The sequence below is a fragment of the Hypanus sabinus genome, chromosome 8 (assembly GCF_030144855.1).
Source record: "Hypanus sabinus isolate sHypSab1 chromosome 8, sHypSab1.hap1, whole genome shotgun sequence".
Classification (NCBI taxonomy): Eukaryota; Metazoa; Chordata; class Chondrichthyes; order Myliobatiformes; family Dasyatidae; genus Hypanus; species Hypanus sabinus.
In genome coordinates this window covers 132,364,567-132,390,794 of record NC_082713.1, presented here as the reverse complement: position 1 = coordinate 132,390,794, position 26,228 = coordinate 132,364,567, and the positions used below count along the sequence as shown (strand labels likewise).

General features: G+C 40.5%; 1 protein-coding gene across 1 annotated transcript in view; it reads right to left on the bottom strand.

The window, feature by feature from the left end:
* LOC132398436 (synaptophysin-like protein 1) overlaps window positions 1-21,582 on the bottom strand; it is a 35,275-nt gene extending 13,693 nt beyond the window's left edge. Inside the window, exons 1-3 of the mRNA XM_059977863.1 lie at window positions 21,374-21,582; window positions 6,422-6,543; window positions 5,665-5,860 (exon numbers count right to left, since the gene is read on the bottom strand). Coding sequence (XP_059833846.1) covers window positions 5,665-5,860; window positions 6,422-6,543; window positions 21,374-21,442 — 387 coding nt within the window. The 5' untranslated portion in view covers window positions 21,443-21,582. The remainder of the gene's footprint in view (window positions 1-5,664; window positions 5,861-6,421; window positions 6,544-21,373) is intronic.
* Between the last annotated feature and the right edge of the window lie 4,646 nt (window positions 21,583-26,228).

Below are 26,228 nucleotides of genomic sequence, written 5' to 3'. Positions count from 1 at the left end.
GCAACTCAATACATAAAAGCATGCAGACATCAGAATCAGGTTTATTATCTCTGGCACACGTTGTGGAAAAATGTGGTTCTGCGACAGCAATACATTTCAATACACAAAAAAACTATAACTTACAATAAAAAACTTCATTAGTAGTGCAAAAAAAAAAGAAAAAAATGAAGTATTGTACAAAGGTTCATTGCCCATTCAGAAATCTGATGCCAGAGGGGAAGAAGCAGTTCCTAAAATGTTGAGTGCATGTCCTCAGGCTCGTCTACCTACTCGCTGATGGTAGCAAGAAGGCACATCCTGGGTGATGGAGCTCCTTAATGAGGCATCGCCTTTTGAAGATGTCCTTGATGCTGGGGAGGCTAGAGCCTTTGATGGAGCTGACTGAGCTTGTAACTTTCTGCAGCTTTTTCCCATCCAGCGCAGTGGCCCCTCTGTACCAGGTGGTGATGCAGCGAGTTAGAATCCTCTCCAAAGTACATCTGTAGAAATTTGTAAGGCTTTGGTAATACACCAAGTCTCCTCAAGTTCCGAGTGATCTCAGAAGAGATCTTCAGAGATGGCAACACCCAGGATCTTGAAACTGTTTACTCTTTCCACCGCTGATTCCGCAAAGACTAGTGTGTGCCTTGACTTCCCCTTCCTTAAGCCTACAATCAATTTCTCGGTCTTACTGACATTGTTAGTGCAACACCACAGAAGCAGCTGATCTATCTCACTGTTGCACACCAACCCATCACCATCTGAAATTCTGTCAATAGTGTATCATGGGAAAATTTATAGATGCCATTTCAGCTGTGCATATAAACACAGTCAAGGGTGCAGAGAGAGTGGCTTAAGCATACATCCATGAAGTCTGCCAGTGTTGTTATTTCTGATCTGCCCTGAATGTGGTCTCCCGATGAGGAAGTCAAGGATCTAGTTGGAGAGGGAGGTACAAAGGGCCAGGTTTTGAAGCTTGTTAACTGGTAGTGAGGGTTTGATGGTGTTGATCAATGAGCTTTATTCAAAAAATAGCATCCTGATGTAGGTATTGCTATTTTTCAGATGGTCCAAGGACAAGTGGAGAGCCAGTGAGATTGCATCCACTGTTGACCTATTGCGCAATAAGCAATTTGGAGAAGGTCCAGGTCCTTGCTTAGGCAGGGGTTGATTTTGATCATGATCAACCTCTCAAAGCACTTCATTACAGCTGATGTGAATGCCACCGGGTGATGGTCGTTGAAGCAGCTCACCGTTCTTCTTGGGCCCTGGAATGATTGTTGCCTTTTTAAACAGGTGGGATCCTCAGACTCTAGCAGCAAGAGATTAAAGATGTCCTTGAAAACTCCCTCCATTGGCATAGATTTTCATTGCCCTACCAGGTACACCATCAGGATTCACTGTCATGAAATGTATTCTGACTCTGGCCTTCGAGTCACAGATTACAGGGTCACCAGATACTGCAAGGAATCACACAAATGTATTTTTATTCTCTCTTTCAAAGCATGCATTAAAGGCATTTAGTTCATCTAGGAGTGAAGAATCACAACCATTCAAGATACAGGTGTCCCCCATTTTTCAAACGTTCTCTTTACGACAACTTGCTGTTACAAGACCTACATTAGCACCTGTTTTCGCTAACCAAAGAGGATTTTCGCTTTTATGAAAAAAAGACACCCACTTTATACATGTGTTTAACCCGAGAAAGACTACAATGACCGTGAAGCCTTATGCGAGCAGTTGTTTGCACATGGGTGTACGTGCGCACGTATGCGTGTATGTGCGTAGGTGTGTACGTACCGATTTTTTTTTCTCCAAATCGATTTTGGCTCGCTGTCTTCCCAATTTTACAAGTGAAACTACACTGTACATACAATATTTCTACTTTATATAGGGTGTATATTTATCAAATTGTTCCTGCTTTTACTATAGGTTAGTGTTATTTTAGGTTTTATGTGTTATTTGGTTTGATTTGGTAAGTTTTTTTTGGGTCTGGGAATGCTCAAAAAATTTTCCCATATAAATTATTGGTAATTGCTTCTTCACTTTACGACATTTCGGTTTACAGACGGTTTCAAAGGAACGCTCTAGCTTCGGATGGGGGGGGGGGGGGGGTGGGGGAGAGAGCATGTACTAGATTTTGCTTTCTGAGAAGTATTGGCCTGCAAACCCAGACAGTACTGACATGCATCTGATTCCGTCTCTAACATCAATTGGAATTGCTTTTTTTTCCCCTTACTCTTAAATAGCCTTCTTTAGGTCATACCTGGACTTCTTGTATGGATCATCAGTCTTGTACAGATCCAGCCCTCAGAAAACTACGAATCCTCTGGTTCATCCACACTTTTGGTTTGGGTATATCCTGTATATTCCCAAAGGCACACAGTTATCCACAGGTCTTGAAGAAGTTGGTGACAACTGTGACGTATTCTGAGTCAAAGATGAATCTCTGAATACTGTCCAGTCCATCAACTTAAAGCAGTCCTGTTGGTGCTCCTCTGCCTCCTTTAAGCATAACTTTTTAGTCATTACCACTGGTGCTGCAGTCTTTTGTCTCTGCATATATGCCAGGAGAAGATGTACAGCCGGATGATTGGACTTTGCAAAGCACAGGCATGGAATAGCAAGTGTTCTTGATGGTGGTATAACAGTGGTCAAGTGTGTTGGCACCCCTCTTTCCACAAGTGATATGTTGGTGGTAGTCGTTCAGAGACATATTCACACTGGCCTAGTTGAAATACCCCACAATGATAGAGAAGGCATCTGGGTGCACTCTTTTGTGAGTGTTGACCATGATGCTCAACTGCTCCAGTGCCTGTCTGACGTTGGCTGGAGGTAGAATGTACACCGCTACAGATGATAGCAGAAAATTCCCTTAGCAGACAAGTTACCGTTAGATGTTCCAGGTCAGGTGAGCAGTACTGAGAATGGAACCATCACGTCTGTGTACCATAATGAGTTAATTATGAAGTAGACTCCTCTTCCTCTAACTTTAAAAGACTCAACTGACCTGTCTTTTCAGAAAACAGTGAAGCCATCGGGCTGAAATGGCAAAGATGAGCCATGTTTCTGTGCAGCAAAGTACAGAGCATTCCCAGATATCCCTCTGTCTTGCTCTGAGGTCTTCAATTTTATTTTCCAGAGACTGTACATATGCCAGTAGGATAGTCAGAAATGGGGGTATAAGGCCTCTACATTTCAACCATGCCTGCAGCCCAGCACACCTTCTTCGCTTCTGTTTCCGTAAATGGGAACTGCACTCACAACCTGAATCTGTCGTTTGGGGTTCGTCAGTTTTGAGGATCAATATATATTTTAAACCTCTTAAAATGATGTTGCTTACTGAAGTACCCATGGCAATGACTGAATTTTAGCTGTACTGGTCCTAGATGAGAATATTTGATGATTTCCATCTGAGATGCACGCAAAGAGTTGACACCTATCAGCGCCATCTTGAGGAAGAGGTTCAGTTATTGTTCAGACCAGAGATCAGAATGGTGAAGAAATATGATCAAAGTGGTTTTGACCATGAAATGATTGTTGGTGCCAGACAGGGTGAGTACTGTATCTCAGAAATTGCTGATCTCCTGGGAGTTTCATGCACAACAGTCTCTCGAGTAATGGTGTGAAAAACAAAGAACATGCGGCAAGCTGCAGTTCGGTGGGTGAAAATGCCTTGTTAATGATCAAAGTCAGAGAAGAATGGTCAGACTGGTTCAAGTTGACAGGAGGGCAACATTAACTAAAATAACCACATGGTACAACAGTGGTGTGCAGAAGAGCCGCTCTGAACAGACAACATGCTGAGCCTTTTTGAAGTGGGTGGACTACAGCAGCAGAAGACCACACCGAATTCCACAGCTTGGTACAATAAATGCTCTCTATCAAGTTGCATTGAATAGATTAACAAATTAGGAAAATAATCTCATATGTGCTGCACGTATGTACTCTGATAATAATTTTACCTTGAACTTTGAAATTACAGGTATCAAAGATTAATGCTTGTCTCTCAACATTTGTTCTCCATATTGAATAGTAGCTACCAAAGCAATATATGGAAAATCATTATAGTTCTAAATGATTTCTTAGTTCATGTGTCTTAACTGAACAAGCTATTTAAAATTACAATATTCTTTGAATCTGTACCAGAGTACAATAGATCAATTTTAATATAAATAAATCATGTTGATTATGCAGAAAATATTACCCACAGCACCAGAGTAGGTAGTAACTTCCTTGTTTTAACTAAATTTTGCAAGAGAATCCCAAGGCATTCATCAAAATGTACCAGGTTGAACTTCATAGCTGTATTTAAGACTAGTAGCATGCAATCACACTTTGCTATTAATGGCAATGAAGCATGACTCCAAGCTTTTCAGTAGGTATTGAATTTCATGCCAGTATAGATCACGAGTAAAACAGAAAACATTAACAAGCCTTATAATAGAAGGCTCATCTCCTCAAGCCTCAATCACAATATTTCTATCCTCCTCTTTAAGCCCTGCCATTTATTGAAATAAAGAAAAGGTCTGGTATAATTGGTCCTGCAACCCTGCTCCACTGTTCAATAAAATCATTCCCGATCCTTTACCAATCCCTTGATGTCAATCTTGACATCTTGACTAAGGATCCAATGCAATGTCATACGAATTCCAAGTTAAAACCCTTTGGAGAAAAAAAAAAATCCTCACCTTAGTTCTATCAAGATGTTGGGCCCCTTGAAGTTTTGCCTCTTAAAGTGTTCAAAATATACCTCTTTATCTATGAAGTGAGCTTTATCTTTTGAAATGTTTTAGGATTTGTTAAAATACTATTTTCTCTCTTAAAATCATACTGACTCTGCCCCAATCATATTTTGATTTCTAGGTGCCTGTTCCCACTTATTTAATATATTTCTCTCTTCTCCTAAGAGCGGGATCAGGCTAGCTGGGCTGTTGTTCTCTATCCTTCCTTTCTTCAATAACCAAGTTATACTTGTTAACTTTCAATAATATAGCCACTACCTCTCCAAAAACTTCTTTCAGAATCCTAAACTGAGCCATCAGATCAGAAAGGCATCAGGTTTTATTCTCTTTAACTTCTCAATTAACATTAGCAAATGAAAAGTACTTCAGGTTGTCTCTCTTTTTGACACTGAATCAGCAATAAAAACTTCAAAACTCTGTTGAAGTTTAAATCTTTTTTTGGGCACATGACAGAAATTCTATTCAAAGAACCCACAGGTCCTCACCCAGAGGGGGGCTCAGTAATTAGATTGTTACCAGCTAACAAAAGGAATTTACAAGACAAGAAAATTCAATCTACCAAAAACACATTTAACCAATAATCCAACATTTATGGCTAAATAGGTCTGCAAATGTACGTTTCCAGTGAAATCCCATGCAGCAATTCCTTACTTACGGGCAAAAATCTACTTGAAATATTCTGCACAAGGTCAAACATATGAAGTAAAACTCCTGATGGCCTACAATACACCTAGGTGCATCAAGCTGGCATTAAGAGCACACATTTTCTTAATGTCTTTCTCATCAATCCTTTTCCTTCCTCTATATAAATTTATTTATCACTACCATACAATTTTAATGCCTGTGAAGATGAAATACAATTTATTAAAGTAACCATATCACAACAACGCATAAAGCTGATGACTTGATAACCTTCATAGAAATATGCTGAGATACTCACAATTACTGGACCACGTTTGCCTTCACGATACACATGGAGGTAACCAACGTAGATAACAAGAGCGGCCATGCAATAGAGGAAGGCTAAGACTGCGATGGCAACAAAAAATTCAGCAGAGGATGAAAAATCTCCTACAAGATGGGTTGCTACACTACTATTGCATGTCTTCTGGGGTAGCAGAATAACAGTATTCAGCCTGAAAAATAAGTCAATAATAACATAACATGGAAGTTATAAACATATTAACTACTTATTCTTTTGTACAAAGCATTAGTTTCCATAATATTTGCCTGTGAAGTCACTTTCCAACTTCTAGGGTAGTAAGTATAGAAGGAATCACAATTGCCTGGACAGTTTACCTGTTTTGCAATGTGCTGTAACCACAGGAACATCATGACTATTTAGTCCCTGTTAATGACTATGCAAGGCAACTTCGTCACTGATTGAGAAACAACTGAAGATATTAATATTCACTGCTGCAAAAGGGTAAAAAAAATCTACAAACTTTAAATATTTAAGAAATGTTATTAATTTTCATGGCTGCAAAATGCAGACAGATACTTGGTTACAAAGTTACTGAAAGCTTTGATTTAACTGAAAGGAATTACAGCTGCTCATTAACAATCAAAATTACATGACTAATTCAGCTTGGAGAGAATATTATTTGTTCTGCACAAAGTCAAAAGCTACACAACAAAATGAAGGTCATACAATTTGACTTGACACTGGTTTAACATTTCAAACAAAACACACTAACCTGAATGGATACTGGAAGTTTGCTTTAAATTCTTGAAGACCACTCTCATTTTTGCATTTCACTTTCAACGCAGTATGGCCAGTGAACCCACCACATGTTGCAAATCCAAAAATTGCAAATACCTGAAAGCACAAAGATCGCATGAAAGGAAAAGTTGTGAGAACTGGTAGCAGATGCTCATTCCTTATATTACAACTCATGCCTGTTCAAAAGAAAGCAGGACTGGTTCGACAGTGCTATTCATTCTGCAGAAATTTGGTTACATATCTTAAACAGAAGAAATTCTGCAGATGCTGGAAATCCAAAGCAACACGCACAAAATGCTGGAGGAACTCAGCAGCTCAGGCAGCATCTATGGAAACAAATCTGACATTTTGGGCCAAGACCCTTCTTCAGGATTGGAAAGGAAGAGGGAAGATGCCAGAATAAAAGATTGGGACAGGGGAGGGAGGGGAAGGAGGATAGGTAGAAGGTGATTGAAGCCAGGTGGGTAGGAAAGGTAAAGGACCAGAGAGGAAGGAAACCGATAGGAGCGGAGAATGGACCATAGAAGAAAGAGTAGGAGGAGGGGACCCAGAGGAAAGTGATAGGCAGGTGAGAAGAGGTAAGCAGTCAGAGTGGGGAACAGAACAAGGAGAGGAGGGAAAAAAGTTTACCAAAAGGAGAAACCCATATTCATATCATTTTATATTCTACTTTGCTGATATCCCAGAATCAACCAATCTACAGTTGATCTCTCAAAAAGCCCTGTAAAATCATGATAGATATATGTAAGTTTTCAGTTTAGCACATTGAATAAGTATGGCAAGATTCCAATCCCTTATTTGCAAACAATTTAATGGGTATATTTACCAAATGTTTCAACTATCCCAAAAATAAATGATATTCAGCCAGTAATTGCATGCAATCTAGTAAAAAGCAGAAATGAACTTGGTTTTGCTGCAATCAACTATCATGCCAGAGGCAGCTGTGGTTGAGTGGGTAACAGTCATTTCAGCAAGCGAGAAAGACTGGGTGAGGTCTTTTTCTGGAGACATGCACACCAAAGACCTAGCCTGACCCTGTAGTGGAGCACTGAATGTGTCTTTGCTAATAATTATCCAATAATCAACACCTCCAAACTTCTGATCTGTATCAAATTACAGTACATGGGCTTGTTTTACAAACTGTCCTTATTGCAATAGTACTTTAAGACTTTGAGCTTTGGGATCGTGCAAAAACACGAAAGGATTCATCAAAATTTAAGCCTTTCTTAAACTAATGAACACAAGATTATTTTACCCAGGTGGAGTCAGCGATTTAACAAATTCAAGCTTTTTGATATACTTGGCTTTTCTTCAATTCAGGTCTATTGAATCAAACTCTGGCCAGAATTAGACCACAAGACCATAAGACATAGGAGCAGAATTAGGCCATCTGGCCCATTGAGTCCGCTCCGCCATTCAATCACGGCTGATCCTTTTTTCTATCTCCTCCTCAACACCAGTTCCCGGTCTTCTTCCCGTAACCTTTGATGCCATGTCCAATCAGGAACCTATCAATCTCTGCTTTAAATACACCCAATGACCTGGCCCCCACAGATGCATGTGACAACAAATTCCCCAAATTCACCACCCTTTCTCCGCAGAAATGTCTCCGCATCTGTTTTGAAGGGATACCCCTTTATCCTGAGGCTGTGCCCTCTTGTCCTAGACACTCTCACCATGGAAACATCCTTTCCACATTTACTCTGTCTAGGCCTTTCAACATTCGAAAGGTTTCAATGAGATCCCCCTCATCCTTCTGAATTCCAGCGAGTACAGACACAGAGCCATCAAATGTTCCTCATATGATAAACCTTTCATTCCTGGAATCATCCTTGTGAAGGTCCAAAGCCAGCACACCTTTTCTAAGATAAGGGGCCCAAAAACTGCTCAGAATACTTAAGGTGAGGCCTCACCAGTGCCTTATAAAGCCCCAGCATCAGACCCCTCCTCTTACATTCCAGACCTCTTGAAATGAATGCTAACATGGCATTTGCCTTCCTCACCACTGACTCAACCTGCAAGCTAACCATCAGGGTGCTTTGCACAAGGACTCCCAAGTCCCTTCGCATCTCAGATTTTTGTATTTTCTCCCTGTTTGGAAATAATCTACATATTTATTTCTACTACCAAAGAGCATGAATGTGCATACATTTTCCAAAATTGTATTTCATTTGCACTTTCTTGCCCATTTTCTTAATCTATCTAATCCTTCTGCAGTCTATCTGTTTCCTCAACACTACCTGCCCCTCCACCAATCTTCATATCAGCTGCAAATTTGGCAACAAAGCCAACTATTCCATCATTTAAATCATTTATATACAGCATAAAAAGAAGTGATCCCAACACCAACCCTTATGGAACACCACTAGTCACTGGCAGCCAACCAGAAAAGGATCCTTTTATTGAGCTACACTCCAATGAACAGAGCAGACTGTAGCAGATTATGGACTTTCTTAGTCCACCTCGTCCAGACCAACTATAATGCCAATCCATAACATACAACAATACTGCCCAGGAAGAGGCCATTCAGCTTATGTTGTCTGTGCCATCCATAAATTATTTAAATTACATATCGACTTGAACATTGTCAATATCCCCAACCCGTATCTGTTTATTTGCCTGCATTATGTTCTTACACCTTTACTAAGTACCTGTCTTTAATTGTACCTGTCTCTCATACTTCCACTGGCAGCTCATTCCTAATAATATTAATCCTCTACATAAAAAATTCCAGGGCAGCAATAATGGGAAAGTAAAATACAATAGTAATTTCAGCAAGAAACAAACAGATAATAGTTTTTTTCAGATATTAAAAAAGCAAAGGTTTACAAGGTTCATATTTGTCATTTACAGATAGAAGATGTACAATAATGAATAGCAGAGAATTTAAAGAAACAGTTTGCTCATCTTCGTGGAAGATATAAATACCCTTAAAATAGTAGAAAGCAGCAGGCTTAGAGCAAGAGAGGTGCTGGAGGATTAGATTAAAATAAGATATTGGGGAAATCAAAGGAGTTTCATCCCATGAAATGTAGGAAATAGTGCAGTCATTCATCATCTTCCAGAATTCCATGGATTCACAGATTAAACATTGGTAAATGTAAGCCCACATATATAAAAAAACAAAATAGGGAGCTGTACAACAGCTTAAGTTAACGTCTTAGGAATGGCTTGTTCCCCTCAACCATCACAGTCCATGAACACTACCTCATTATTCCTCCTTTGCATTATTTATGCTTTTTTTTAGCTCAGTAATTTTGTTTTGTTTTGTCGTGTACTGCTGCCACAAAAGTGATAATAAACCATTCGACAAAGGCAATGTGGGTTTATGACAGTAAACATATTTAATGAATGCATTCGTTTTCTGAGAATGTATCTAGTGGAATACATAAGGATTAACCAATGCATATGCTGCATTGAGAAAGTATTCTCAATTAAGATGTCACACAAGCGGTTAGAAAATAAATTAAAGCACTTGGGATTGATGGCAGCATGTAGCATAGTTTCATGGCCGGACAACAAAACAGATTAAGAACAAATGGGCCATTTTCAAATTGGAAGGTTGTGACCAGTAGGATGCTGCTGGAACTAGAGTGAGGTCTCAACAATTCAAAAGCTATCTCAATGATCTGGATGAGGGAACCAATGTAATATAACTGTTTGCTGATGATAATAAGTCTGTCATTCTGGATGACAGAATAAGTTGTGAGGATATAGTCAGTCTTCAAGCAGATACAGATCAGCTAAATGAATAAACTAGGATGGGAAAACCAAATATAATATAGAGAGAAAAAAAACAGAAAGATGGTCTATTTTCTTTTTAAATGGTGAGAGAATGCAGTGTTGGTTTTTCAGCAGGTCATAGGCATCCTTGAATAGAAATCACAGCAGGTTAACATGTAGGTAATGGTAGCAATTTGGATGACAAATTGTTGTCCTTTATTACAAGTTTTATTTACAAGAGGGAAGATGTTGCACTGCACTTAGACAGGGCCAAGGTGAAAGGACATCTGGAATATTGCATACAGATCTGGAGTCTAACAACCTCAAGAAGAGTATATATTAATAAAGGGAGAAGAAATTTGGTGAGGCCAAATTTGTGGTACTGTGTTCAGTTCTGGTCACTAATCTGCAGGAAAGACTTCAACAAGATTGACATAGTACAAAGAAAACTTACAAGGATGTTGCCAAACGTTGAGGACCTGAATGATAGGAAAAGGCTGAATAGATTAGGACTTTATTCCCTGGAGTATGGGAGAACGAAGGGAGACTTGATGCAGGTATACAAAATGATGTGGAATGTAGACGGGTAAACACAAGCACTGAGGTTGGGGGAGACTAAAACTAGAAGTCATTGGTTAAGGGTGAAAGATGAAATATTTAAGTGGAACCAGAGGGGAACTTCTTCACTCAGAAAATGGTGCTTGTGTGGACCAGGGTGCTGGCAGAAATGATATATGTGGGTTTAACTGCAACATTTAACAGATGCTTGGATAAGAACATGGATCGGAGGGGTACATTCGCCCATGTCGCAGGTGCGGGTTGAGGCACCATGCAGAAAAACAACTTGGCATGAACTAGATGTGCTGTAGGGTCTCCTTCTGTGTTGTAGTGCTCTGTGACCACGAAAAATCCAACAGCCTTATCCCTGGCACACATGGCTTATCCTTATGAGGAAAGACTAAGCGTTACATAACTTTGCTCTTCAGAGCTTAGGAAAATCAGAGGTGCTCACACTGGAACATGAAGCTTGAGACTTTTTCTCTGGATGAGATGTCTAGTACCAAACCACACAAGAAGAGCTCAGCCCTTCAGTACTAAGGAGCATCTTTACTCAGAACAAAGCAGGTCTTGGAATTCTCCAAAAAGAGAACAACAGTTGCCTAGATTTGTCAAAACAGATCAACAGATTTTTAGATAACAATGGAATCAAGGGACATGGGATTATTGCAGGAGAGCAGCAATGAGATAACAGATCAATGAATGGCACCTTCACCTGGATCCTTCCCTTACATTCTTATGAATAACAAATGTGAAAGGAAAACAATGAAAGATTTAAAGGGAAAATTTTGTTTGATGAAAGTAGTTCTCATAATGCTTGCAAGAGTTCTGTACCAACTCTTGTATACTTAGTATAATTAATTTGACCTCCAAGTCCACAATTGAGAAACTCATCAGCACTTACAAGCATTTTATGCTGTGTTCAGCATAATTTTACTCCCATCAGTTCTTTTGCACAAATCTTCATTCAACTGGCAAAGTAAGTTAGTATTATCACCATGTGGACAGTGATAATACCGGTCCTATTCCCTCCATTCCTGGGCAGAGACAAAATGTCCTTGCTCACGACAGGTATAAGAGAGGTAATTGTTGGAGCGACTCAGAAATCTGTCATATCGCTGGAAAGTTAAAATATTCTCCTATAATTCACAAACAAAAAGCAGAGCCAAAACCTGGCCACAACTGGCCACAATTTCTTCAAAATTGATTTCTGACTACTGTGGTCAATGCTATTTACAAGGACCAGATTACATCATGTAATCTTTTCAAAGTGACACTTAGTTCATGTAATCGCAAGGACTGATTTTAATTGCTTCTTCCCTCTTCAAGCAATCAATTTTCCCCTTATGAACAGGGATTTTATTTCTTTCTGAAAGTGACTGTACGGTTCATGAAGGATTGAGGAACAGGATAGAGAGCTCAATGATGGTGGCTTGAACAAGGAATGTCGACTTCACATAAAACTTCAGGAAGACACTAAATGTAATCCCAAAACTATGTCATGTGATTATGGCTGTAACATTTTCCTGCTGAATTTCTAAATGTTATCACTTTAGAATACAGCTTTGCAACTCTAGCACAACTTCCTCTTAAAGTAATTAAGTGTTCATTAAGACTTTTTCATAATTCCAGACCATTGGAGCATCACCAGATGGATATTGTTTTGAAAAGGAATTTTCCAAACAATTGCCATTCGGAAGTATTTGTCACAATTGATTATGAATAAATTGCCTTTCCAGCTTGGTGAAATGCAATTAACAACAGTTCCAAACTGTGCAACTAAGGTCACTTTAGCCATGTTTTACTTGGAGGTCTAAGAGTTTGGTTCAATATAAACAATAATCAGTATTATGCTTTAAAATTGGCCATTTTTCCACTAACAACAATGCCACTGGTACTTAGCCCTATTCAAATGCAGGCATTCATCTATCATTCACCAAAAAAATACTTGAATCTCTGAGCCCCTCACACTTTCAACATCTCTAAGTTATTCTCACTTTCAATATTGCAATATGTCCGAAGATCTATGATGTTCCATCTAACCACACATGGTAGCTCTACAGCAGTAGAATATGGGAACATGCAAGAAAACATCAGATGATACTTTGCTTGTGAAAACAAATTTCACAACTTGGCACTGACCCAACACCATACTAGCTCTGGAGAATTCATTTGACAATTTCTAAAATTTCTTAAGAGGTTGAAGCAAAAGTCTAGCATCAAGAACAGATGTCATTTGATTTGACTGCAACAGACAGTTGAAACCCTAAAAGCAAAGTAGCCAATTTAAAAAAATCCACAATTATCTTTTCCTTATTGCCCACAACTACACCCAGTATTGCACTACTACACCAATTACAATTTACTGAGCAAATACAGCTGGATGAAATCATATTTTCCACAATGATCCATACCAAGAAAATACAGGCAATAACCTAACTCCATATAGCCAGTCACCCAGTTTCCACATGACCCTCAACTATAAAAAGTCCAACAATCTCAGATTCAAAATTAGCAAACAGGCCTGGCCTACTGAGTTCCTCGCGCATTTTGTGTGTGATATTACAACAGTGGTGTGCAGAAGAGCATCTACAAATGCACAACATAGCCAACCTTGATGTGGATGGGCTACAGCACCGGAAGACTACATGGGGTTCCATCCTGTACTTAACAAACTGACCATGACTGTAGAATATACAACATAACAGGAGTACAAACTTCAAGAGCTGTGATGTCAATGGCCAATAAAGCCAGACCTCACTAAACACTGAGGATGCATACCTCAGAAATGGAGCGCTATGCAAATCAGCACAATGTGGGTCATTATAACATTACATAAGTGGACATGTGTGCCTGATAAAAATATTAACCCTGAGATATGATATATTATTTTATGTAAACACAGCAATTCGTGGAGTAACAAACACACAAATGGGCCTGACCATCAGTGGAGCAGCAACACATCGCAGCAGCAGCGGAGGAAAGCGAGTGGTGGCTACATCTTAGAAGAGAAACCAGGCTGTGGGTCCTCCTTTAACTTAGACTGTTTCAAGCAGGCTTTGAGATTTGACTGCTTTTTCTCAAATTTCCTCTCATGGAGCTGTTCTCGGTAGCAGGAAATCATGTCAAGAACATCTCTCTTTGCCCTATTGCTTCGCTCCCAGTTAGGGTCATTCTGATCGATGTAGCCAATTTCAAAGTGGTGCCAACATCAACCCGACACTCACCAGCCTGACCTGCTGTATCACTTGCAGTTTCACATCCATGTTCATGCTTTTCCTAGACATCTTAGATGTACTACCCTAACTGAAAGTTGCAACCAGTTATCCAGACATTACGGGTGAAAGAAATGGAATAAGTTGGTGAGTGAGCAGAAACTTTTACACAGGTGGGGGAAGCAGAGTGTGAACTAATACATGATTGGCTGTGAGTGGCTCAGAGCATATGTAAAGCACTCGCATTGGCTGATTGAATGTTTACTGCAATGGTGGCCACTTGAGAAGTTTTAAGGGATGTCTGGAATGAATTTTTGTTATTTTTAAAATTTCAATAAAGAATTGAATCACTGCTTGGTAACGAATCAGCACTATGCAGCATGTCGTTATGTGGTGTCCGAGTCTACCAATATCTCTGCATACAACTTTTTAACTTTGTCCCTTCCCCAAATGATTCTCTGGGCTTGAATTAATTCAATTTATTATTATCCCACAACAGTACCACTGGAGATAACAATATTATGCAGGTGATTGCTAGGAAGACTTAACACAACTTACACTGCAATTAATGTCCTTTATCTAAGTGCATTGTTCATGCAATTGTATAACAGACCAGCACAGCCAAAGAGAATCAAATTACACACCTGTACAAATACACCTGCCGAGATAATTTCATCACATTTGTACAAAACTTCAAATATCCAGCAGCAGAAAGTTATACTACAAATGCAACACCTGCCCTGCATTATCTGGGGGTTGTGTTCTCAGAACACCATCCCTATTACGCTTTTCTGCAATGCGAAATTATGTCATCTGCGTGTGTCAAGAAAGTGCAAGCTAAAAAAAGAGTCTGACACAAATTCTGTGGGTGCAAATTAGAGGCGTTCCTGTAATTTGAATTAAAGAGTAGTAAATATAACCATTGATACTGATATCAATTGCTAGCTACACAATCACTTTTAGATTAACCCAGCTAGCAATGTTGAAAGTGACCAATATTTTCACTGATTGCCAATCACAGCTATCTGTTGTACTTCATAGACCCCACACAGAGGAACACAAGCAGAACCAGAAACCTCACTATGATAAAATGCACTTTTGTATCTTCCTTCCCATTTGCAGCCACTATTTTAAACACGAAGAAATTCAAAGGGTTAATTTCTTCCAAGCTGATGCAGCAACAGCAGCAAAGTTATCATTTAATGATAATAATTGAAGGGTTCCTTTGTTGGTGAGTGCCTCATGAGCTTCCCTCCTGGTACAGCAACCACACAGTCAATTGCTTTTTCACAGCCACAAACGAATCTGCAGTTCACTCTCATTGCTGACGCAGGAAGCATGAAAGTGAACGGTTACAGATTGGACAAATACATCCTGCCATCTGTTCTGGTCCACCCAGAAACATGGAGAATAAAATTTATCAGCTCATTACAAAACCATTATTTAACTTCCCCACTATGTGTGTCAAGGTAAATTAGAAAGAATCTGCTCCATTTAAAGATCACAGTTGACACCTACAATACTGCCCACGTAACCACATTTGAGACAAAGTATATAAAGAGAAAGAATTTAACTAAGCTGGATGAAGCTGCCTGGAATGGCAGGAATAGCAAAATAGAGTTCCATCAATTTAAAGTGCCCAGCTGAATGTCACATATTTCAAAATTAACTAAACTCTAAAACCAACAACCTCAGCACCACAGGATGAATTTCAATTCCTATATTGGTTACACTGTATGGCTGGCTATCAGAACTCAACAGATTTCAATTTCAGTTCACCCAATGGTTACCACAACTGATGGAAAACAAAACAGGTCCAAACAGTTTTCCTCAACAGCCCAGTAAATGCAGGTATAGAAGCAGTTTTAAGTCCAGGTTGTCAAAATCTGAAATACATTGACCTTGAATGGAAATGGCAGATACATGAAAAAGCAGAAACCAGGCAGGATCCAAATGAAGGCAAATTGCATGCAGTAACGTCCACCAAGTATGACCAGGCCTCGCACCAGAAAGGTCACCAATCATAGAGGAAACAAAACAAACCAAAACAAAAGAGATGGTTGTTGACTTCAGGAGGGCATGGAGTGACCACTCCCTGCTGAACATTGACGGCTCCTCTGTACAGATCGTTAAGAGCACCGGATTTCTTAGTGTTCACCTGGCGGAGAATCTCACCTGGTCCCTCAACACCAGCTGCATAGCAAAGGAAGCCCTCTACTTTCTGCGAAGTCTATCTCCCACCCCCCATCTTCATCACATTCTACACGGGTTGTATTGAGAGTATCCTGAGCAGCTGCATCACTGCCTGGTTCGGAAATTGCACCAGCTTAGATCGCAAGACCCTGCAGCGGATAGTGAGGTCAGCTGAGAAGATCATCAGGGTCTCTCTTCCCGCCATTAACACTACACACTGCATCCGCAAAGCGAACAGCATTATGAAGAACCCCACACACCCCTCATACAGACTCTTCTCCCTCCTGCCATCTGGGAAAAGGCACAGTAGCATTCAGGCTCTCACAAGCAGACTATGTAGCAGTTTCTTCCCCCAAGCCATCAGACTCCTCAATACCCAGAGCCTGGACAGACACCAACTTTCTGCCCTATTGTCTTGTTTATTATTTAATGTAACGCCTGCACTGTTTTATGCACTTTATGCAGTCTTGGGTAGGTCTGTAGTCTAGTGTAGTTTTTTATGTAGTTCAGTCTAGTTTCATGTAACACCATGGTCTTGAAAAACCTTATCTCGTTTTTACTGTGTACTGTACCAGCAGTTATGGTTGAAATGACAATTAAAAGTGACTTGACTTGACAAAGCATTAACACACTTTTGAGGAAAAACTTGCATTTGTAATACACCTTAAACAATTTCAGGGCGACCTAAGTGCTTTAAAGAAAATTAAACACAGTTATTTCAAATGTGGCATCCACTTCCCAAAAACTGTATGAAGTAACACCATTTTATATAATGTTCTAAACTTATGTCTCGACTGCAACAGACCTAACTGAATACATCTTCCCTACCCCAAAAGATCCCAGGTACATAGTGAAATTCACTGGTAAATGCTAATTGTTCCAGTAAAACCTTCAACGTTGTTGTTCATACTGGGGTGAGTCTAGGACTTCTGTGCATGTCGTCCTTGACTTAATGACTGATTTTTAATGATGAACCTGTCAGACTGAACTGTTCGATTTCACACAGAGTCTAACCAATGGAGCTAAGTCTTCCTGGGATTTCCCAACATTACTGCAGGAGACATAGGGGATGCTTGGTGATGGTAAACACTTCTTAAATACTGATTCCAATTTAGACCTGACGCAAATCTGAAAATGTGGTGGTTTCAATAGAGAACATAAGGTAATGGATTTGTGAACTGACAGTACAGAAAGTCTCTATGCTTATGTATACAAAGTCACTAATACTTTCATTTATCCATTTGCTTTTATTTTTGTCCTATTTAAATTTGTGTTTTCATGTCTATCAACTGTTACAAAGGATGAACAACTCTGATGGGCAAAAGGGTGCAGAGTTGCCCATGCCCCCTTTTGGAGAATCACAAACCATTACTATTTCGATGCTGTTAACAAGGAAGTAAGAGAAACAAAAGAAAACATGCCAGGACAGCTGTTACTGATAACAGCTCATGAGAGAGAATGAGAGAGACAGACACTGATAAAAGGTAAACAAGTTGGAACATCTGCTACTGTTAAGAGAGGAGAGGAGCCTTTGATTTACTGTTATTGTCTTTTGGAGAAGGATTGTTTACGGTACTATTCTGATCATTGAAATTCCTCGGTGGACAGCTGGAGTGGGCTGGTTGACACTTGAGACTCTGTGAGTGGGGATAAAAGTGAGGTCTGGGGTGACACCTCTCAGACGCACCAGGAGACACACTAGTGAGCATCAGACACCCACGAGAAAGTGTGGGGCATCGGAGACCGAACAAAGGATCGGTAAATTTTAACTCACAGTGTTTATAGCGAGGCCGGTAGGGGCTTGTGTGTGTGTCCACCCTTGCCTGGGTGACGAGTCCACCACGGAAGAACGGTCGAGCTAAAGGACGGAGGGGTCATACTTGAATGGCCACAACAACACATCGACGGATCAAGATCGTAAAGGAAGGTTGGCAAGACAATAGCTGTTACTGTTTGCGTGCTCTCTTTCTCTCTCTCTCTCTCTCTCTCCAACAATTACATCACATCGACCAACAACTACCTCAGCCTGCCTGAACTGAACTTTATATTTCCATGTGACAATTCATTATCCCCTAGATTACAATAGAGCTTGTTTATTATTGATTATTATTATACCCACACTTTTAGGTTTAGTATTGCTAATGTATATTATCTGTATATTTGCATTGATATTGTTTTGTATATTTTTACTAATAAACACTGTTGAAAATAGTACCACCAGACTCCAACGGGCACTTCTATCTTTGCTGGTAAGACACCCAGTTATGGGGTACGTAACACAACAATATTTAAATTTCTGAATGTCACAAACAAGAAGTTATCAGAAAATTACTTAGTTTTTCGAGCAAGTGAATCCCTGCCTTCAACTTTACCAGCAGTCATGGATTTTGAGAACAGTGCCTTCTCACTGAAGGCTGAGTTTCAACTCAAACCATGCTGCTGGGCACCAACATGAAAAAGGTTCATCTGTGAGGTGCAGAGGTTAAAAACTGGCCTGTAAATTCTGGAGGGGCTGAATGGCTTACTCAAAGCAATTTGAGGTAATAGTAGGGCAAATGACCAAAATCACAGGGGCAGGTTTTTCGGTATGTCTCAATGAAGGGCAGAGAAAGAAGGATTTAGAGGAAGAATTGATGGTCAGAAAGCAGAAGACAATTACCATCATTTGTGATTTGAAGTAACATGGACTAACCAACATGAAACACTCAAAATTATGAGGTTAAGTGAGAAGCTGGTTTCACTGGTGGTATGAAGAGGTTGGAAACCAGTGATTGTAGATCTAAGACAAACAGCAAGAAACCTTGCAGGAAAACTAAAAAGAGAGATATCTAACTAGCTGTTAATACTGCACCTCTGAAAAGATGGTGGAAAATGTAATGGTAATCTAAGGACTGTTAGATTTACTCCCTAGAAGAAAAATCAAAACTGTAGGATCATGAGAAATGAACCCGTTTTGGTGTGGGATTAAAGGGAGCCCTTTTTGAGACTGACCAAGACACAATATCTTGAGTGCCCTTACTCTAAGTAGCGTGTTTCACACTTCAGCATGCTTTACAGATGAAGCAAAAAATTTTAAATGATGGCAAGCATTACCAAACATTTTTCCACGGAGTCTTTTGAAGTGTCAATGATTATTTCATGAGGTGAAATTACTTAAACAGTAGGTTTTCTTACTTGTTTAAAAAATACAATTTTCCTAAATGTCAGGAAATTTTAATCAGAGGAATCAAAGGAACTGTTGCATTTTGCAATTTTAAACGTTGGGAAATCATGTTGCAGTCACACATGACTTTGATTGAGCCACTTTTGGAGTATTGTGTGCAGTTTTTGTCACCACTTTACAGGAAGGACATGGCAGCTATGCAGAAGGTGCAAAAGTACTTTACCAGGAAGTTGCCTGTATCAGTTATAAGAAACTTGGATTGTTTTCTCTGCAGCATCAGAGGCTGAGGGAGTGAACTGAAAGTAGAATATAAAATTATGAGGGGTTTAGACAGAGTTGATAGCCAGGTTGAAATTGTCAAATAGTATAAGCTATAGCTTTAAGGTGAGAGGGAGAAAGTCTGAAAGTTTTGCGAACCTAGTTTTTTTAAAATAGATTTACATTGTGACAATGTCTAAAATACATTGTCAGGGGAAGTAGTGGAAACATATGATAGAAACATGTAAGAGACATTCAGAAAGGCGCATAAACAGACAGAAGATAGAGAAAAGTTGACCATGTGCAGCAGATGAGTTAGTTTAAATTGACAGTGTTGGCACCAACATCATGGGCTGAAGAGTGTGTTTCTCTGCATTTCTATCGTAATGCTTGTGTTGCTGAAACATTGGGCTTGAAATCAAAGAACAATGGTGGGATAAAAAAAAACATTTAGTTTGTTTTACAGTAACTTAATTAATGTACTAGGCAGAAACATTTTCAGAGAGCCAACAAGATTGGCCACAATATTTTTCACCACTACACCTTCAAGATCTTAAGTCCACCAGTGTCAGGGGTAGTACAATTACATACTGAAATTGAATGAATCTAAACACAAAAGTAATATATTAAGAAACCTTGAATATGCCACTAATAATGTTTTATTTAGATTTCAAACTGAAAATCTTAAAAGCATGAAATAACCAAACAGGAAGCAGACTTCAAAAATGGCAGTCATACAAGTTCACCATCTGGTTGTTTCAAATTTCACTCAACTTCAGCACAATCATCCTGCCTTCACAAGTTTTCAATCTGACGCCAGAGTGTCTTTACTCCAAGTGTGCACAATATGTCAGCAACTTGTGAGATGAAAATAAACCCATCTGTGTTGCAGCTATTCTCTGAAGCAGGAGTGTGCCACCACAACGTCACCACTAAAAGTCTTCCTTTTCAAGAAAAGTAGGGTTCCATTTTTATTATTATTATGTTTATAATTTACCATCAACACTCATCAGATTAAATAGAGTAAACATACTGAGTGGACTGAGCCCTAATTCAATGGGCTTCCAGGATGTGATGCAACTACATCAAAGTAGCCACAGACTTGGCCAGCAGAAGAAAAATATAAAAGGGCTTAGCTGATGGAAGCACACCAGACATTTGCTGTTAAAAGCACAAAAGGAAAATAACCACAAATACCGAAAAATGTGAAGCAAAAACTGAAAAGACTGCAAAATTATGGATGGGAGGTGAGAGAGCTTGAGGGCGAATTCACGACCCTACAAAGCGCGTTCACCACACAGATCAGTGGGCTGAAAATGTAACCTTCCTCTTACGTTGCACTATCTGCCGCCCTGAGCATTTCCCACGTCTAATTCAATACTTTGAGGCCTGTCCAATCTCCTTCCAAACGAATGACCAAAACGTCTGTTTTACAAAGAAACAAGTGTTATCTTCACTTTAAAAAAAGTGCGTGAGGGGTCTCGTTTTACTGATAAAGGCGGGAATTGGTTCATCAAGATCCTAGAAGCCTGCCAGCTTGTTCCTCCTCCCCCTTCCCGAGGAGGAGGGAGGGATCTTGCTGGAGCTGGAATCAGGCCATGCGGCCGATCACAAAAAAGGACCGAACACAGAGCACTCGCACCGCCCAGCCCAGCCCAGCCCAGCCCGAGCCTCCACGTTCCAACCCCGGCCTTCCCTCACCGCTAGGCCCCAGGCCCCGGGCCCCGGGCTCGAGTTTGAGGCACGTCGCACCTTATAACGCTGACGGAACGGGGCAGCGTCCGGACCATCTTTACCGTGAAAGCCGCCTACTCACCCACTCCAGGATCTTGATGAAGCCGATCGGCTCCTTCAGCGGCCCGAAGTCCAGCTGCAGCGCGGCCATTTCAGTGCAGCGAACGAGCGAGAGTACAGAGGAGCCGAGGCAGCGCCGCTCTACCTGTCCGCCCGTCCTGTTACCACTTCCTGCGTGAGAGGGACACGGGTGTCGTCTCGGGAGTCGCGGCCCCGCCTCCGAGCCGCAACTTCCTGTCAGCGCCGGGATCCCGGGACAGCTCTTCCTACATCCTTCCACCGCTTTCCCTTCCAACCACTTCGTGGAACTCTCCCCCGCCCAGCACTCACGACTGCATGGGAGTGTAAGCCTCCCTTTTGTTCGTATCTTCACACTCAGCCTTTAAACTCAGTGAATTCTCACCCTCAGTGATTCCAACTATGTTCATCTTCCGCCTTTGCAGTTTTATTATTACTGACATGAAATATCTTGTTTTGAGGCAGCAGTACAGTGTAAGGACATAAAATTACAAAAAAAAAACCCTGCAAAAAGGATCAAGGTAGTGTTCTTGGTCCATTCAGAAATCTGACGGCGGAGGGGAAGGAGCGGTTTCTGAATTGTTGAGCGTGGGTCTTCAGGTATCTCTTCCCTGGTGGTAGAAACGAGAAGAGACATTTCCTAGAGAGACGGTGAAGGTTCGGAATGATGATGGCATCTTTGTGGCGATATTGGGTTTGCTGACCGCGAAGTTCTAAACTCAGAAATCTTAACCCCAATCTGATATAAATATCTGAAGGGAGGTTCTACTATAGCTATCTAGTTCACTTCCCTATTAATCATCCAGACCGAGTTTGGCCAGCAATACCCACTATTTGAGTGGTGGGTCCCCCCTCCCTACCAAGGAGGAACTACCTCCTGCTAACAAAGCTGTGTAAACACAGTTTATTTATTTTCAGTGATAAACATTTAAATTTAGATAAAAATTCTTAAAACACATTTAAAACTCAGAGGATTTCTATCTTATAAAGGATTTCCAAATTGCAAACGATTTCTAAACAACAAAGGATTTCCAAAACACAGGTAAATTCCTATATCTAACAGACAATCCAATGAATTACAGACAAGTAAGTTATCCATCACAGAAAAAAAGGGAGAGGAATGGATTCTTGTTCACCCTGTCTTTCTGTCATTCTTCTTGATGTTTCTGGACAATTCCTAACAAGCTTGACTGTTTTCTTACACTTATACTGGGTTTTTTTTGCCACTTGACTTAAAAGTTCAAAGAAAATTTTATTAGTTCTTATATGACAACATAGACAATCCTGAGATTCATTTTCTTGTGGGTATACTCAACAAATCTACAGAATAATAACTATAACAGGCTCAATAAAAAATTAAACAGAATGCATAAGACAACAAAATGTCCAAATGCAAATATAAATAAATAGCAATACATAACAAGAGCATGAGATAAAGAATCCTTAAAGAGAAATCATTGGTTGTGGGAACATTTCAATGAAGGGGCAAGTGAGTGTAGTTATCTCCTTTTACTCAAGAGCCTGATAGTTATAACCATATAACAATTACAGCACGGAAACAGGCCATCTTGGTGTTTCTAGTCCGTGCCGAACACTTACTCTCACCCAGTCCCACCTACCTGCACTCATCCCATAACCCTCCATTCCTTTCCTGTCCATATACCTATCCAATTTTTGTTAAATGACAAAATCGAACCTGCCTCTACCACTTCTACTGGAAGCTCATTCCTCACAGTTGTGAGGTCAAAACTGTTCTTGAAACTGGTGGTGCAAGTCCTGAGGCTCTTGTACCTTCTATCTGATGGCAGCAGTGAGAAGAGAGCATTACCTGGGTGATGGGAATCTTTAATGATGGATGCTGCTTTCCTACAACAGTGTTTCATGTAGTTGTGCTCAATGGTTAAGAGGACTTTACTTGTGATGTACTAGGCCAAATCTACCATTTTTGTAGGATTTTCCATTCAAAGACATTGGTGTTTCTGTACCAGGCCATGATGCAGACAGTCAATACACTCTCCACTATACATCTATAGAAATTTTGTCAAACTTTTAGATGCCATGTCAAATCTCCGCAGACTCAAGCAATCTCCCAGATGTATGGATGGGCCAAGGACATAGGGTAACAGAGGAAATGAAACAGATTGACATTAGGAAGGAAACAGTGATGAGTAGACTGATGGGACTGAAGACTGACAAATCCCCAGGTCCAGATGGTCTGCATCCTAGGGTACTAAAGGAGGTGGCCCTGGAAATTGCGGATGCATTGGTAATCATTTTCCAATGTTCCTTAGATTCAGGATCAGTTCCTGAGGATTGGAGAATGGCTAATGTTATCCCACTTTTTAAGAAAGGGGGAGGGAGAACTATCTCTTGTTCTTGTTGAACTATCTCAGGATCAGTTCCTGAGGATTGGAGAATGGCTAATGTTATCCCACTTTTTAAGAAAGGGGGGAGAACAGAGAACTATCATCCTGTCAGCCTAACATCAGTAGTGGGGAAGATGCTAGAGTCCATTATTAAAGATGAAATAGTGGCATATCTAGATTGCAGTGATAGGATTGGGCTGAGCCAGCATGGATTTACCAAGGACAAATCATGCTTGACTAATCTATTGGAGTTTTTCGAGGATGTAACCAGGAAGTTAGACAAAGATGATCCAGTGGATGTAGTGTACCTCGATTTTCAGAAGGCATTTGATAAGGTCCCACATAGGAGGTTGGTGGGTAAAATCAGAGCTCATGGCATTGGGGGGAAGATATTGACATGGATAGAAAACTGGTTGGCAGATAGAAAGCAAAGGGTAACAGTGAATGGGTGTTTCTCAGGTGGTGACTAGTGGGGTGCCACAGGGCTCGGTATTGGGACCACAGCTGTTTATGATTTACATCAACGATTTAGATGAAGACATTGAGAGTTTGCTGATGATACTAAGCTGGGTGGCAGTGTGACATGTGATGAGGATGTTAGGAGAATTCAGGGTGACTTGGATAGGCTGAGTGAATGGGCAGATACTTGGCATATGATGTTTAATGTGAATAAGTGTGAGGTTATCCACTTTGGGAGTAAGAACAGGAAGGCAGATTATTATCTGGTGTAGAGTTAGGCAAGGGAGAAATACAAAGTGATCTAGGAGTCCTTGTTCATCAGTCACTGAAGGTGAATGAGCAAGTGTAGCAGGCAGTGAAGAAGGCTAATGGAATGTTGGCCTTTATTACAAAGGGAATTGAGTACAAGAAAGAGCAAGGAAATTCTTTTGCATTTGTACAGGGCCTGGTGAGACCACACCTGGAGTATTGTGTACAATTTTGGTCTCCAGGGTTAAGGAAGGACATCCTGGCTATAGAGGAAGTGCAGCATAGATTCATGAGGTTAATTCCTGGGATGTCCGGACTGTCTTACGCAGAGAGTTTAGAGAGACTGGGCTTGTACACGCTGGAATTAAGGAGATTGAGAGGGGATCTGATTGCAACATGTAAGATTATTAAGGGATTGGACAAGATAGAGGCAGGAAATATGTTCCAGATGCTGGGAGAGTCCAATACCAGAGGGCATGGTTTGAGAATAAGGGGTAGGTCATTTAGGACAGAGTTAAGGAATAACTTCTTCTCCCAGAGAGTTGTGGGGGTCTGGAATGCACTGCCTCGGAAGGCAGTGGAGGCCAATTCTCCGGATGCTTTCAAGAAGGAGCTAGATAGGTATCTTACGGATAGGGGAATCAAGAGATATGGGGACAAGACAGGAACCGGGTATTGATAGTAGATGATCGGCCATGATCTCAGAATGGCGGTGCAGGCTCAAAGGGCCGAAGTAGAGGTGCTGCAGTGCTTTCTTTGCGATTGCACAGGTTCCAAGACAAGTTCTCTGAAATGGTACACCCAGGACTTTGACATTGCTAACTGTCTCCACTTCTGGTCCTCTGATGACTTCAGACAGATGTGACATTTTTTCAGATACCTTTTTAGACAGATGGCCTAAAAGCTTCTGGGGACAGAGTTTCCGGATACCGCCATTAATGCTGTGTCCACAAATCGTCCAAATATTGATAGATGAACCTTTTGAAATGCCAAGTGATGGTATTAATCTGGTGTAAGCTTTCTTGACTAACTAAATAACTTTGCAATGGTTGATGCAAGCCCAATTAACATAACCACGTTGCCTTACACAGCATCTCCTGAGCAGCTATCCTGCCATGGGATAACAGTCCTTGCTCTGTAGACAGTTCTGTTTTTTGCCAAGCTGTCCTTTTAATTTCAGACTAAATGTTGCTGGCCATTCACATCAAGAACTGAGTCTTTACAAAAGATTGTTTGAGATCTTAACTTATTCAAAAGCATCTCTTTGATCTTTAGAAATATCAACTGCTGTGTTTAGCAAGCTGAGCTTGGCAAAAAAGACCCCTGGCCCTGGACACTGAATTCCTATCACATCTTCCTGAGGTACCATGGTATGACAATTTCCTCTGTGGCGGGGAGAATTGTGCCTGTGATGGAGCTGGCCGATGTACAATCACAAAGAATCTCTGATTATTTCTCTTCATTGTTCTTCATCCACCCCACTCCCAACTCTACACCTTCCCCCCCCCCCACCAAACTCACAACTCCAGTTCCTCCTCCTCCAACAATATCTGAACAAAAGCGATTTTCTAGTTCATTTGTATTTATAATGACTAAATTTATGCTACAAACCTTTTGGGTTTCTATTTGCAGCAAATTTTCTGAGCAATCTACTCAGTGGAAACTGTGAGCAGTTTCAAACTCCTGGGAGTGTGCATCTCGCACAACCCCTCATGATTCCAGAAATCATTCCATACAATCAGGAAAGCGCACCTTTTTGAGAAGGTTGATGAGAGCTGGATTATG